At 37.0% G+C, this 14,594-nt stretch overlaps 1 protein-coding gene across 2 annotated transcripts in view; it reads left to right on the top strand.

The window, feature by feature from the left end:
- Window positions 1-14,594, top strand: part of RHBDD1 (rhomboid domain containing 1) — a 28,646-nt gene that overhangs the window by 4,472 nt on the left and 9,580 nt on the right. For both annotated transcript variants that reach the window (XM_083868771.1, XM_083868772.1), the window contains exons 2-6: window positions 1,328-1,846; window positions 3,380-3,512; window positions 6,878-6,966; window positions 8,624-8,674; window positions 13,145-13,267. In XM_083868771.1, the coding sequence (XP_083724897.1) occupies window positions 1,414-1,846; window positions 3,380-3,512; window positions 6,878-6,966; window positions 8,624-8,674; window positions 13,145-13,267 (829 nt within the window). In that variant the 5' untranslated portion in view covers window positions 1,328-1,413. The remainder of the gene's footprint in view (window positions 1-1,327; window positions 1,847-3,379; window positions 3,513-6,877; window positions 6,967-8,623; window positions 8,675-13,144; window positions 13,268-14,594) is intronic.

The raw sequence follows: 14,594 nt of genomic DNA, 5'->3' as shown, positions 1-14,594 counted from the left end.
ATTATTAAGAATACTCCGAGTACCTTAATAAAAATGCTTAGTGAAGTGTTTGCAGGCATAGCAATGGTCTGTAGAACTGTGAAATTTAGTGAATCCTAACAGACATAATAGGGAAGGTTACAGTTTGCAATTTGAGCTGTTCGTTTATAAATGCATAATTTTTCCTCCTGTCCTCTAGAAGAATTAGATTGTTGCCTGTTTTTCTAATGGGAATATTGAAGGAGAATAGTTTCATATGAATTGCAAAGGCATTTAAATAAAAAATTAGTATGTTATCAATTTTAACTGTTTTGTGTATATTCAAAAAGAAGGTTAGTGGAATGTTTAGATGAGAATTTTGTATATATCTCAATATTTCAGGTGGTTTCATTTGAAACCTGGTGGCAGAGTTTTGAAGAGTAGTTGTGCTTTGCTGGTTCTACATAACTGGTACTTACAGGTGGAATGATGTGTTATGTATGTTCAGTAGTTCTGCAGAGAAGGGACATCCTGAGGGGGAGGAGATGCTGTACTGTTGTTGGGTGACCTTGCAGAGTTTTCAGAGGTAAAAGCAGGACTGGCCAAGCTGGGGTGACCCTCAGAAGCAGCCTGAAATCCCGTGTCTCCTCCTGTCCTCCACAGGTGGTTCCATGCTCTGGACACTCAGCATCTCCCTGTGCTGTGTAACCCAGCTCAGCTTCCTCCCACCTCTCTTGTCAGTTCCTGTCAGAGGAACTCTATTTCTGTAGCCCTCTTTAATCCCCTGGGTTTTTCTGGCATAAATAAGGCAGAGATGAAAATTTTGTTGTATCTCTTTAAATTTTACATCCTGAATTTGAATATGATTTCCCCCTATGGTTTTCTTTTCTCCATTGCTTACTTCTAAACTAAACTCTTTATTCTCATCCCTGGGACGGCCATAACAATTTTCAAATACGTGGCAAAGATAGGAATCCTGGAAACTGAGACTCTACAGAAGAATTTTGAACTGTTTTCCTTCCTGAAATCTTAATTATCCTGACTGAATCAGAATTAATGAAAACATGTCTGGAATACCCAAGTATTTTAATGGATTAAGTACAGCCTGTACAGGGATGTGAAAGAGAGGTTGCAGACAGCTTTGTCTCTCAATGCTTGTCTGGATTACCTGTATGAATCTCTTTTATGTGTGTTTTGTATCGGTTTACAAATTCTGGGGTTTATTCCTCACTTGAATTTTTGTTCTGATATATAAAAGGTCTCAGCTGATTACCTTGATGAATTTTTTGTGTTTAAAAACTCACAAGAACTGGTGATGACCTTCAAAACACCACAATATGTATATAACAAGTTATTTTATTTCTTTCAGGATTTCCAGAATTTGTATGGTTTTGAAATTGACCAAAAGACTGGAATTCGGAATAATCTTCACATTTCTTTGAATAAGAAGTAACAATGGAACGAAGGCAGAGAGGAGTCAGTGCTGGACTGCTTTTGCTGCTTTATCAAATTTCTCAAGTTGGACTCCAGAACATTCCTTCTGTTACCCTTGGGGTGCTTGTACTGAATATTTTTCTCTTTCTGAGTCCTTTGAAGCCACTGTCTGAAGTGTGTCTCAGTGTACATGAAGCTGTCCACAGAAAGGACTGGCAGCGTCTGCTGCTTTCTCCTTTCCACCATGCAGATGATTGGCATTTGTATTATAACATGCTTTCCATGCTGTGGAAGGGCATAATGCTGGAGAGAAAGCTGAAGAGCATATGGTTTGCCTACATAATTACAGTATTTTCAGTACTGATTGGAGTAGTTTACATGGTGCTGGAAGTCCTGCTTGTGATAATTCTGGATGATCCTTCCTATGGAATGAATTGTTGTGTAGGTTTCTCAGGTAAGACATAGAGTTGGTCCCATTTATCTATGTAAAATTAATATGTATAGTTGCTATATAACAACCACTTAATTGCAGAAAGAGGATGAGTGTACATCTGTATATATGTCTGTGTATATCTGTATATGATTGTCATGTCATTATGCTTATCCTATTTTTCAATTTAAAGTGTGCACTGTGGGCATGAACATAAAGTAATTCAGGTCGTGCTCTTGTGCCTGACAGGGACTTTACCTGAGAACATGAAAATATCATCATCCTGGTAGAATTGCATTTTCTGTTTAATATCACTGGTTAACTGAAATCTGAATTCTTAATTTTCTGATGTCATATAGGCATTTCAATAATGCTCCTTAGGTGGCTTTTAGAAAAGCCTGTCAGATTAAAATTACTCCTGCTCTTCTTTGGAGAGACTCCCCTAGATTTGCTTCTGCTAGCAACATCCAAATACCTGATTTTGGTTATTTTCCTTCCAGTAATAGTCTTGGCTCCTCTTTTAGCAGATAATTTTCAAGTCAATAAACTCCTTCTCTTTAAAAGAATCTGCAGTCAAGTAGAAAAGTAGCCCTGCATTTCTGGATAAGTAGGGAATTTCCTTGCTGTCACTGGCACCTAACCTTACAAGACAAGCCCTCTTTTTAGCCTTTGAGAAAGTTACTTCAACACCTCTGAGGTTTTCTTGGGATATTCCAGTGAGTATGAGCTGGAACATCCTGGCAGTTGCTCCTCTGGAGCTCCGGTTATTTTCTGGTCACCCCCTTTGGATACAGGAGCTGCCCAGTTCTAATATTGGCCTTTCTGGGGGCTGTAGAGGCCCTGAGTGCAGCCCCTGACCCTGCATGGTTTGGCTGCCTGTGCCAGCCTCGATGTGTCCATGTCAAAACTTTTACTTGTTCATTGTTCAGGGTTTTTCAGACCACTGTGAGTTTTCTCTTGAGAGAAATTTTTTCAGAAACACTTCTAATAAGTTCTCTGAATTCATTCCATCATATTGGCTGGCAATTGCATGATATAACAGTTGCAGTCAGTTAGAAGTTAATATTATTTACTGCATTTAAAAGGTGATTTATCTACTTTTTTTTTTCAGAAACAAGTGACTCTGGAATATGTGTAAGATGACTTTCCATTAATTCAGAATTTGAACCTACTGTTGAGTTTTATACATGATTGTTTGTCTTGTTGTCAGTAGTGGCTTTTCTCAAGTCACAAAACATTTTTTAAGTTCACTAATTTTGTCAATTATTGCAACTAGAACTCCCATTTTAAATTATCTTTGTATTGTTTTGAATACCTACATAGCTACAGTGAGCAGGCACATTAAAAAGCAGCTTAGATTTGGCTGTTATACAAATATGTAATTTTTGTATCTTTTTTTTTAAGTCACCGAAAAGTATCACTGAAAGAACAGAACTGTTCTGGCATGCAGCAATATCCTTCGTGGTGCTTTGAGATTGCATGGTACATCAAATTGCTTGCATTTTTTGATTATTTGTGCACAAGTATTTCTCTCTTCATGTGACTTCTCGTTTGCAGGAGTCTTGTTTGCTTTGAAAGTTCTGAACAACCATTATAATCCAGGGAGAGTGAGCAGTGTCTTTGGATTACCCATATCCAGTAATTATGCCTGTTGGGTGGAGCTGGTGGCTATTCATTTAATCTCCCCGGGGTAAGTGCATTTAATATTTCAAAGAAAGGCAAAGAGATTTGGGCTACGTGGAGTAGTTTGAAATGTCTCATGAGGTGTCAGTAGTGTTAGCTGGTATCCCAGTGCAGTGTTGGCCCTGCAGTCTGCTCTTTCCTTAAAACCCTCTATTTTGAGTACATCTCAAATTAAAAACCTGAAATACTGTTCCCAGGAGGTGTGATTGAGTATTTGAGGGAAGATAACAAAAGTTGATGGACAAGGCAGAGGGCTGTACCTTTTCAACAAAGTCACTGGACTACTCCACTATAGTGCCAAGGGCTTCATTAGCTGTGCAGCATTTCAGCATTTGCCATTTCTGTTCTACCACTCTGCCTTAGTCACTCCTCTGATTTATGATCAAACTATCCTCCAGTATTGTGCCAGTTTTGACACTGTCACTGCCCTGCAGTGCTGCTGGTCATCTCCCTCACTTTTCCTGGGAGCTCTGTGCCAGCACAGTTCACCTGCTCCTACCTCTGGGAGAGCAGGGTCTTGTTTTTCTTTGGCAGCTGATTTTTGTGGTCCTATTTGCAAGTGAGTAATTTTCCTATGTAATATTTTGTATCTGTGAATCACATTGCTGAATATATGCAGCGTACAGACACCAAACCTATAAACTATCAAATCACAGTTTATGTACAATTCCCCACTTTTCAGAAAGATTAAAAAAAAGAGCTTAGCAATACTGAAATATCCCTTGTCAGATACTGTGATATAGCTGATAGAACATTTCCTAGTGCAGAAGGAGAATTCAAATATTGCTTAGGTTAAGCACTGGTTTTATTGCTTTATGCCTGGCTGCTCAATTGACTGCAGTGAGGATTAAAGACTGAAGAGTGCTCTCCCCAAATGCAATTTTATTTGTGAGCTGCATGGCATTGCTACAAGTATAAAACTAAAGCTTTCAGTGCATTAAAAACATTTTTCTGAAAAATATAAACTACTCTTTTAGCTGAACATAGGTTTTGTTTGGTGATATGTTTAACAATAGTGTTTTTAATTAAAGAATAGGGGAAGAGCATTATGTATGGAGTAAAACCATATAATACTGTTTATGGTAGAGGAAAAACATGATTTCAGATATTGTGTGCTATTCTTTTTCAGTTGCATCACTGTAGAAATGTCTTTGGATAGAGTGGATGGGAAGTCCAGAAATAATACCAAAAAATATTTTATAATTTCATGGAAGTTTAGATTACTGCCTCATCTAAACCTCTATAGTGACCTCTACAGAGGGCAGTTTCACAGCACTTAAATGATAATGGGAGAAAACAAGTAGTGATCTCCAGAAATTCATGTCCTAGAACACAACATGATTAATTAGTAACTGCCAACTGCCTTGCAATGAGCCATAGCAATTGTAGCTCTCACAGCATTGCTCTTACATGCTCATCTGTGTGCTCAGGGCAGGTCATAATATTTGAAGTCTATGTTTAAGTGGTTCCTTTTGTAGACCAAGTTGCATAATTTAGTTGTGAATAGATAGAGGTCAGCAACTGGGGCAGAATTCTGTCCAGTCAGAAAGCCATGAGGTGAATTTGGACCTGCCTTATTGGACTGATGTAGCAAGTTCACCTGCGAATCCATCACCTGTGAAAGATCCAAAAGTTACATTGAGTGCTTTGAAAACCTTAATTTGTGTGCTGGGAGAGGATTTAGGAGTTTACTCACATCTTATTATTTTCTTTCTCATTAGTGTTTTTTGTTTTGGAAAAAATTTAAAGTGCATTCAGTGTCTCTCTAATTTTCACCTTCCATAAAGGATATTGAGATGTAGGCTTTGCTTAGCAGTCCTTGGGATTATTTGTTTAATGGAAGAACAGACATGTGAAAAGTTACTTTCTGTTTAATCTGTGCCTCTTCCAGAATTGGGCAGATATCTTAAGTCTTAGGTGAACCAATATTCTGGTGATTTATAGAGTAGGTGATTTTTGATTTTTTTTTTTTTATTTTCTAAGGTCTGACATCTTCCAAGTCAGGCATGCATTTTTCATAAATTTGGAAAATCTGTTCCAAAAAATCTGTTTGGACAATTAGTCCCTTATAGATACTTTATTTTTGTAACTACCTTTTATCTATAAATGTTCACATCAACGTTTTTGTTACTCTTTAGAGAATTGTTGGTTACTGACAAGAGAGAACTGCAGTTCTGCATGGCAGGATACCAGTTTGTGGTTAAGTAGGTGGCAAGAGTGAATGTAGATTTGATCTTTACCTCCCTCTAGTGACACGTACATTTTCCTGTCTCCTTTTACCACTGATGGATGCCTGGAAGTTGTCTTGGCTTGAGTGCTTCTTCCATCATCTGTATAACTCCTGTGGGTCATTGACCTGAGTGTAAAAGTTGATGCAAATATTACACTTGGTACATTAAAAAGAGGTTTCATTTCTATTTCATAAAGGAAAAAATCCCCTCATTTTAACTCATACTATTTAAATTTTTGACAACCAGTAAAAATTACTTATTTCTACATACAAGGAAATTTTAATGTTTAGTGTATTGGCATCTGTATCTTCATAACAGAGGTGAAAAAATTGCAAGTAGTGTTTATACCTGCTTGAATTCAGAAGATTTTCTCTTCATTTATGTTTAAACACAAAAGCGTTTAACTCTTAATTTCAATGCTGAAAATTAATTTTTGAATTTATAGAGTGCCCCATAGTCGTGTCAATAACTGGAGCAAATCTCCTAATTTACTATAAACAGATGCTTCTGGGTTGATTTCTCAAAAACTCCAGAGCCTTTTCATTTTGTATACAAATGGTAATGATACTTTTAAAAGAAAATTTTGGTATGCATAGAAAAGAATTTGGATCTCAACACTTCCATTGTTCTTTCAATTTTGAAGGCAGTGTATTACAAAGATTGCAGTGGATCTGCATTCATGCCTCTTTCATTGGATTGCATGGATAGTGCAGTAGAAAGTATTGTGTTTGTGCTTTCACTCAGAACTCTACATGGTTTTGGTAAGATCTATCCAGACATTACAATGTAAGTTACTTTTCTACAGCTTGAAACCAGTTTACTCCTGTGGTAAGTCTTTAAATGCTTTTAGGAAAAGCATATTCTCTAGCAACTAAAATGATCTCTCCAATTAGTTTTTTCAGGATATTTATTAAATACTTTTCTGTAACTGTGTAACTCCCAATTTGAAGGTGGTTACAAAGAAAGAAAACTTGGCGTTATATCCTTGCAGGCACATAATGTCTCTGTGCTTGATGTCACTCAGGGACTTTAAGGGAAGTCTCAGAGACTTTGTCTTTACAAAAAATTTTACACTCTCCCTTTTGTATCCCTACCAAAAAAAGTCCCCCTTTCCATTACTCAAGATTTTTTTATTTTCTAGGACTTCTTTTGCTGGGCATCTGTCAGGGATTCTTGTTGGATTGATGTACACTATGGGACCTCTGAAAAAGATCATGCGAGCCTGTGCAGGTATAGAACTTTGTTGAATTTACAAAATCTGCATATGGAGCACTTTATTTTGAAAATTCAGTAATATTCCTGGATATTACTGTTCCTTAATATTACTAATTACCTGATAATTCTTGCATATAGAAATTCAGCCCATTCCAGCAAGTTTTTAGACAATTAAAGATATGCTCATTTTATTAAAGTAGATGCAGAAGAAAAAAAATTCAATTTTTTTTTCCTTAAATATGGATAAGAACAATGAAGAATAAATGTGACTTTCAGATATTTTTACTTAGAGGAATATGTTTTACTCTTCTTTTAAAGTATTTATTTACTTTAATCTTTCAATGAAAATGTCACTTCAAGTGAAGTGTGGTGAAGCCATAAACTTATGTCAGAGCAAAACATTTCCATCTTGATTTCTACTGCTGTGTCAATTCTAATGGAAATCTCTATGGTTTAAAAGAAGGTGGGAGGTTGCTTAAGAAATTGTTACTGGATTTCTTGAGCTTTCCAACAATGTGTTATTTATTACAGCTTTTCATATTGCAGTAATAATTGTTTTTAAAAAAATATTATAGCTTTAGACATCTTTAGTCTTAACAATTGTTTTAAATACAGCCCTGCTAACTTTTAAATGAACACTCCCATAAATGTCAGTGTTTTAATTAGAAGTCTAAGCCCTGACACAACAGCTGTCCTGGGATTGGTTGGCAGAATATTTGGCTTTTTATGTCTGACTAATTGATAGGTCGAGTACTTTATTCATGACTGTTCCATCAAGTTGAGCATGGATGTGGTGTTTGTCTAGTGGGGAATTATTTGTTCAAATGTGTGTGCTCTCACTGGGGCTTTGGTCACAGTTTGGGGATGGTCTGTGAGTCATGTATGTTCAGCAGCTGGAAGGGAAAACAGGACACCAAAGCATCATCTTTCCTGCCTTGCTGGAGGAACAGACGTCAGGTGTCCCGTTAGTTAAAGGTTAACCTTGCATGATTCTGTGCCCTGGGGAACCACCTGTTGACTAAAGAACAGGCAGGTGTCAGCTCAGCTGCCAGGGCAGCTGCAGGGTCTCCAGCCCTGAGTGGTGACCTGCCCTGATGTCCTCACTAACCTGCTCAGGGTGGGAGTTGGACTGGAGACATTCTGAGGTCCCTTCCAGTGAATTTCTCTGGGATCAGTGATAACTCCCCAGTACTGTTAGTGGAACCTGCCCTAGAGACCAGGCTGCTGTGCAGGTTCTGTGACTGACAGCTGCAGGAAGCAGAGTTCAGTACAAGGGCATTTTTTTTCTCCTGTGCAGCAAAGCAGGAATAATGTGTTGCTCCAGTCCTCAGTTTTCTGTGCGTTAAACATTGTTACTAATTAATACTCTCAGTAGAGAAATTGTTCATTATGTGTTCTGGGGAGAACATCATAGGTTTTTTGCTTTTTTTCTAGTCTACATGGATATGTTGCTTGAACATGGCACACTACTATAAAATCTGAAACAACTTACAAGCTTGCAATAGTATATTCTCTCACTGATGCCAAAACAATCCACAGATACCCATGACTGATTTCATGCCTATGTCTTATGAAACAGACTCTTAAAGAAAGGGTATTTTAAATTTGAATTTTGTATTCTGTAAAGAAAATATGATGATTCTAACAGTATATGCATTATTCTTTTATTTAGCTGGCATTTCTTTCTTCACTCAGCCTGACAGGCCTAGGGACTACTATTCAGGTAAGTACTCTTCTCCACTTAACCAAAAACTTATTCCAGCTTTAAAAACAGTTTTTTCTAATGATTAGAAAGCTTATAGGAGAGGTATGTAAATGGAAACATACATAATATACAAAATATTCTGCACATGTTTACTTGCTAAACTTATATTACTTCTCTGGGCATGTCTCACCTTTACTCTTCAGGCAAGTGTGTGGATGGATTTTGTACAAGAGGCTTAAGCTTCAAATTAAGGTCATGACTTCCTAAAATGCTACCTTAGGGAAATATCATCCCTTTTGCACAAGGTGTGTCAGTGGGGGAATTTTGTCTAATGAAAGCAGCCCTTTGGACCTTGGAAAATATGCCCTCCTCTGGCAAATTTATCTGTTCCATTCTAGGGTGGATTTTCCCTTCTAACAAGGATCTTCTTCCTTTGAACACTCTCTGTAAATGAAGTCATTAATGTGCAAAAAGCCCCTCCTCAGCAGACTGAGTTTAGGCCATCCTCAGTTTATAGATGGATGGCTGGAATGCTGGCACACTGAGCAGAGCACATTTGATTCACTTCTCCTGCAGAACACTGAATCACTGCATGTGGAGTGTACAGAAATAATAGGTGGAGTCTTTGTCTGTGAGGGCCAGGAGGGGCTCTGGGTGTTGGATCTGAGCTAAGGGATGCATATCCTGGCATCTCTTATCTCCTGCAGTGATTTGTGCTCTTTCCTAGGCATCTGCTGGAAGAACAGGATAAATGCATAGTGATAACTCTCTCAGATATCTATCAGTGTGCAGTGGCTTGTGGCTTAAAGATGTTCTCAGCAGAAAGCTTTATGGGAGAATTTTGTCTTTAATAGCCTGTGGTAGATCCTTCTTCCATCAATTTGTCAAAAGCTTTTTGAGTCGACATGAGCACTTTTAACACCTACATCATCAGAAAAGCCTCACAGTTTGTTTCCTGGTTTAGAATCTGTCGTTTTTTTGGCTTTGCTTGAAGCTGCTAACTGCTAATTTCATTTGGTGCACATTAATTCCTCTTTGGGGAGGGAGACTAAACCTTCATTCTTTATGTATTTCCTTCCTTAGTGGTTTTTTAGGCCTCACTCCTGCACTCACATCTTTTCCCTCCATTTGGAAAGTTGGAGTCTTGTTGCTTATAAAGAAACTAATGATCAAACACGTTTGATCATTCTTACTCTTCTCTGATGTTTCGTCAGGCAGGGTTTTTTTATTTTGTGTAGTCTTCTATAATTGAGATGTGCTTACTTTGAGCCAAGTTTATAGCTGCTTTTATTCTCCCTAATGGACTTTGTCTTCCATGATCTATCTCCAGTTTTATTATTACATTAAATAGTTCCCACAAGCAGGATTCTGGGCCCTTAAGAACTTTTGAAACATCTGTTTTGTAATTCCTAAACAAAAGATCTTAGCCTGCTTTCCTCAACAACAGCAACAGGGATTGTTCCAACTTAAAAGTATATTTACCCAGGATTTTCATTACTCTAATTTGCTCTCAAGTCAAAAAACATTTGATCTAAAGGCCAGTAAAGAAATAAAAAATTACTACTGTGAAATGAAATGAGATGTGAACACGGCATGTGCAGCAAACACAAGTTACCTGTTTCCCATGGCTCCAATCCCAGCCCAGGTGAAGGTGCTCACCCAGCTGCTCACAGACACTGAACCTTCCTCCAGTAGCCCAGAACAGCAGGGTGGATGGAAACCCAAAAGATTTATATTGGAAAAAATCCTTTAGTAGCTAATGAAGATAAGAATTTGTAGTTGACATTTAAACTCTGTGATCTGTTACAGCCCCTGTACAAACACCAGCTGCTGGGAGCTTGGGTGGGTGTGTGAGACCACCCTTGTGGAGGAGTAGCAGAGAGATTCTGAACAGCCTTTTCTGTTTGCTTTTACAGCTCTTTTCAAGTAGGGAAAATAAAAAAGATTTCATGTAGCAAATCTGCCATGTTGGGGAGGGAAAAAAAAAAAACTTTAGTATGCTGACAGCAAGGAGGTCTAGGGGCTTTTTGCATATTTTGGGGAGTGCTGTTACTTTGAGTTCTTTTGGACAAAGAGGAGATGGAGAGAGTTAACCTGAATTTTCCTGTCTTCCAAGTTCCTCTTTAGATAGAACCATTTAATTTTTTTCTTTGTACTAAATTCATTTGTCTAAAATGACTTACAACTGCAGTTAAGAAAATATATATTTGTTATGTTCATTCCCCATTCATATACTTTGTAATTGTCTTTCATCCTATTTGCAGAAGTCTTAATGGAAGATTTAACCTTTTGCTTGGTGTATGATATATGGAATAAATTTGGCCATCTGTGAATGGAGAAAACTCATTCTAATGTCATAGGCTAATGATGCATATCTTGATTAGTTTTTCACTTTCTGGCATTGCTGATTTATTACTATGTGCCTTTAAATACCAATTTAAATAGAAAAATAGATATAGTTATGGTCAGAAAAGATTTTATGAAACAGCGCAAGGAAACAGCTTTAAGAGAAAAAACGTTTTAAGTGTAATTTTAACACATTTAGTATTTAGTAGGTGAATTAGGTTTTCTCTAAGTGCAGTTCATGAATAAAGTATTAGGACATTTATTTTGATTAATAGGAACACCTTGAACATGTCAACGTTACCAAACTGGTCTCATTTTAAAATAAAACATTACAGCTTTCTGAGCACTTACAACTTGCTGGCAGTGTGAAACATAAAACATAGAAAAAAACTACAGCAATGAAACAAACCTAAAATACAACATCCTTTTGCTTCCATCAGATAATTTTATGCTTTTAGTACCAGGATTTTTACACTCTTCATGCATGTAGTTTTGAAGCCTTCAGAAAATAAATTTATAGCTGAGAAAATGTTCATTCAGATTAACATAAAGCAGAGGAGAACGAGGGGAGTATATGAAGATTGGATGAAAAGTGTACAGACATAACAGCTAAATGCTCTCTCTCAGTCAGATTTCACTGCCAGGTGTAGGAAAAATCTTCCAGTGTCAGTTGTGTTCCAAGACAAGAAAGAATTGGAAACAGACAATGTGTGTGTATAAAGTTTATGTGTATACATACACCTGTGCACATGTACTTGTGTCTATAAAATCAATATGGGGAATTTTGCAAATACAGAGGAATATATATATACACTTTTGTGTAGAATTTTGTGCAGTTACTCTGTTTAGCTTTTCCTACTTTTCCTGTATAACTTTCAAGATAGATTATTGCTGGTTTTATTTGTCTGAAGGTTCTAGAGCTTTGGATATTTTTCTTTAGCAAAATCATTTTTAAAAAGAAATTACTTATTTGCCCTCGCTTTGTCATCTGTATTTGTAATTAACCACAGAAACTTCACAAGTTTCACCTGGAATTGATAGAACCAATGAGAGAACACAAGACTATCACTGATGCTGATAATCTGAAGAAGAAGGAAATGGCCTGCTGTACTTGTTTCATACAAAAATATTTCCACTTTACTCATTTTGAAAAAAACTTTGTATAATTTTCTCTCAGTTGGAAGAAACTGGCAACCTTTCTGTACTTTGGTTCTTCAAAATCCCTTGTTCAGCTCTCTGGAAATAGACAGATCACAAAAGCTTTGTATTTTGAAAATACAGAAATGGAATAGAAAAACAGGACTTCTCTCCATAGTTTTCCTCAGTTAAAAAGTGTGTCTTTTTTCCATCATTTGTCTCAGCATAGGTTTTCTGTGCTCGGGCAAGATCAGATTGTGTTGGTAACAGGAAGAGTCTTGCTCAACTCTCTAGCCAAGTAATTTTTTTCGTTTTGAATCCCATGTGTTTGGGTGGGTGATGCCTGTGCTTGTTTTTGGCCAGCTTTGCAAAGGCCAAGGGGCTGTGAGCGGTGCAGCAGCAGCACTGAGGGGGACACTGATGAGGTCTCTGGCTCTTTGCAGGGCAGGTTGGGCTGTGCCAGAGCACAACATGAGTGCACAGCACTGCAGGAATTTGCAGGAATCTTTCCCTGTGACTTCTCTGGATCCAAAGATGACTGGAATTCACGATGACATTGTTTTATGGGCCCTGAGGGAAAGGGGAAGAGAGATGGGGAGAAAAAGCCTGGACAGCACCTGGTTTGTGTTCTAGTGATAGCAGTAAGGTGTCCAAATACTGACAGCTAGATGTTAAAAGGAGATGATGAAAACTGTCAATTTCTGTATGAAACTTCTTAATAATAGCAATTCATGATACTTACTTTTAACAGTTATAAAAATCTGAGATGTTTGGTCCATCTTTTTTCTGTTGTTTTTTGGTTTTTTTTTTTTTCTCCTGTTACTGTGCTGTGGCTTTGTAAATTAGAAGTTGATTCATGGCATATATTGAATAAATGATTGAACCCTAATAATTTTTTTCCCCAAATTAAAATAATTTGTGGAAGAAAGATGGCCAGAAGATAATATCTGATTTCACACTTGCTGAGTAGCAGCAATTTATTTTATTTTTTGATTCATTTTACAGGGTATTATGGCTATTATCCAGATTATCAATACAGACCTCCAAGGAGCTACTTTGATTATACAGGTGGGCTCACTGAAGAAGAACAGCTTGAAAGGGCAGTGCTAAACAGTCTTAATGAAAGAGGTAGGAATTTTATTGCATTTTATCTCTTAAGTTATGCTTCACACTGAAAGGGACTCAGGAGGGAAAACAAGATGTATTCCTCATGACTTATTTTTGGACATATCTTGTAATTTGGGGAAGGAATGGATATAAAATGCTTTTTATTATAAGGGATATTGTCTATTTTACTGTCTTTTTAAGATTATATTTTGCATAATTTTTAACATTGAGTTTGAGAAAAATCCTTCAGAGCTTTTAACATTAAGCATTTTGAGATGTTACTTGAAAGAATGAGTCATTTTTGTGGCATTTTTTAAAACTATCAGGAAAACAATACAAATAACAGTGATAAGATTATAATATAAATAAGTAGGCAGTATGCACTTTAAAAGCTTACACGTATTACGGAGAAACATCTGCAACTTTCCTTTGTAGCCTTAAATAATCTCCAACACTCCAGGTAAATATATTTTTTGTTGGCTTATGTTTTGGGACAAAGATAAGTTTTGTGCTATAAGAAGGGATATGTTTTTTTGGAGAATGTCCTTTGATGAAACACAGGAATGAATTTCAATAGTACCTGACTTGTAGATTGCTGTGGCAAACCAGGTTTCACTTTAAACTTCCCTTCCAAAAGCAGTGTATCTTCACACTCTGGTAGTGCCTGGTTTCAGAGCTGGTTACTGTTTTTAAGCCTCACAGGAAGTGAAGCAAGAAAAGGTACCATCATATATTGTTTCCAGTATAATTTGGTGTGATCAAATATATAGGGATCTTGCTTTATTTTGCACCTCTTTGTCCTACCTGCTGGAGCACTTTAGTTTGGACAAGCAAGATTTGAGCTCTTAAAATAATTCCTTGAACAAGCTGTGTAAAGGTTCAGTTTGCCTATAGGCAGATGTCTTATTTCACAAAGAACATAATACAGAGCATGTCACTGATCACACCTGTTTCAGGGACACAAAGGATGAGATGAAATTTGCTGTGCTAATGGGCAATTAGGATATTCTTCCCTGTCAGTTAGTTTGAAAAATAATTAGCTTGAATGAGCACTATCCTTTGGACACGATACATTTTCCCTAAAGCATGAACATTCAGAGACTCTTGCAATTACATGGATGATGAAACAGGTGCTTAACATGACAAAAAATATATAAAATAATTTGAAATAGCTTGTAATAGCAAGTACCACAATCAATTTAGGGCTCTCTTATTAATTTTTTTTCCCAACTGTGACACTTAAACCATCACAGCTGCTCTGTAACTTGAACAGCAGAATACTCCAATAATCTCAATTGATTAATAATATTTTTTTCATCCTCCTTTGGACAAGCACATTTATTATGGC

The sequence above is a fragment of the Zosterops lateralis genome, assembly GCF_965231275.1.
Source record: "Zosterops lateralis genome assembly, chromosome: 10".
NCBI lineage: Eukaryota > Metazoa > Chordata > Aves > Passeriformes > Zosteropidae > Zosterops > Zosterops lateralis.
Note: the sequence above shows the minus strand (reverse complement) of the source record. Positions and strands in the feature narration are given on the sequence as shown.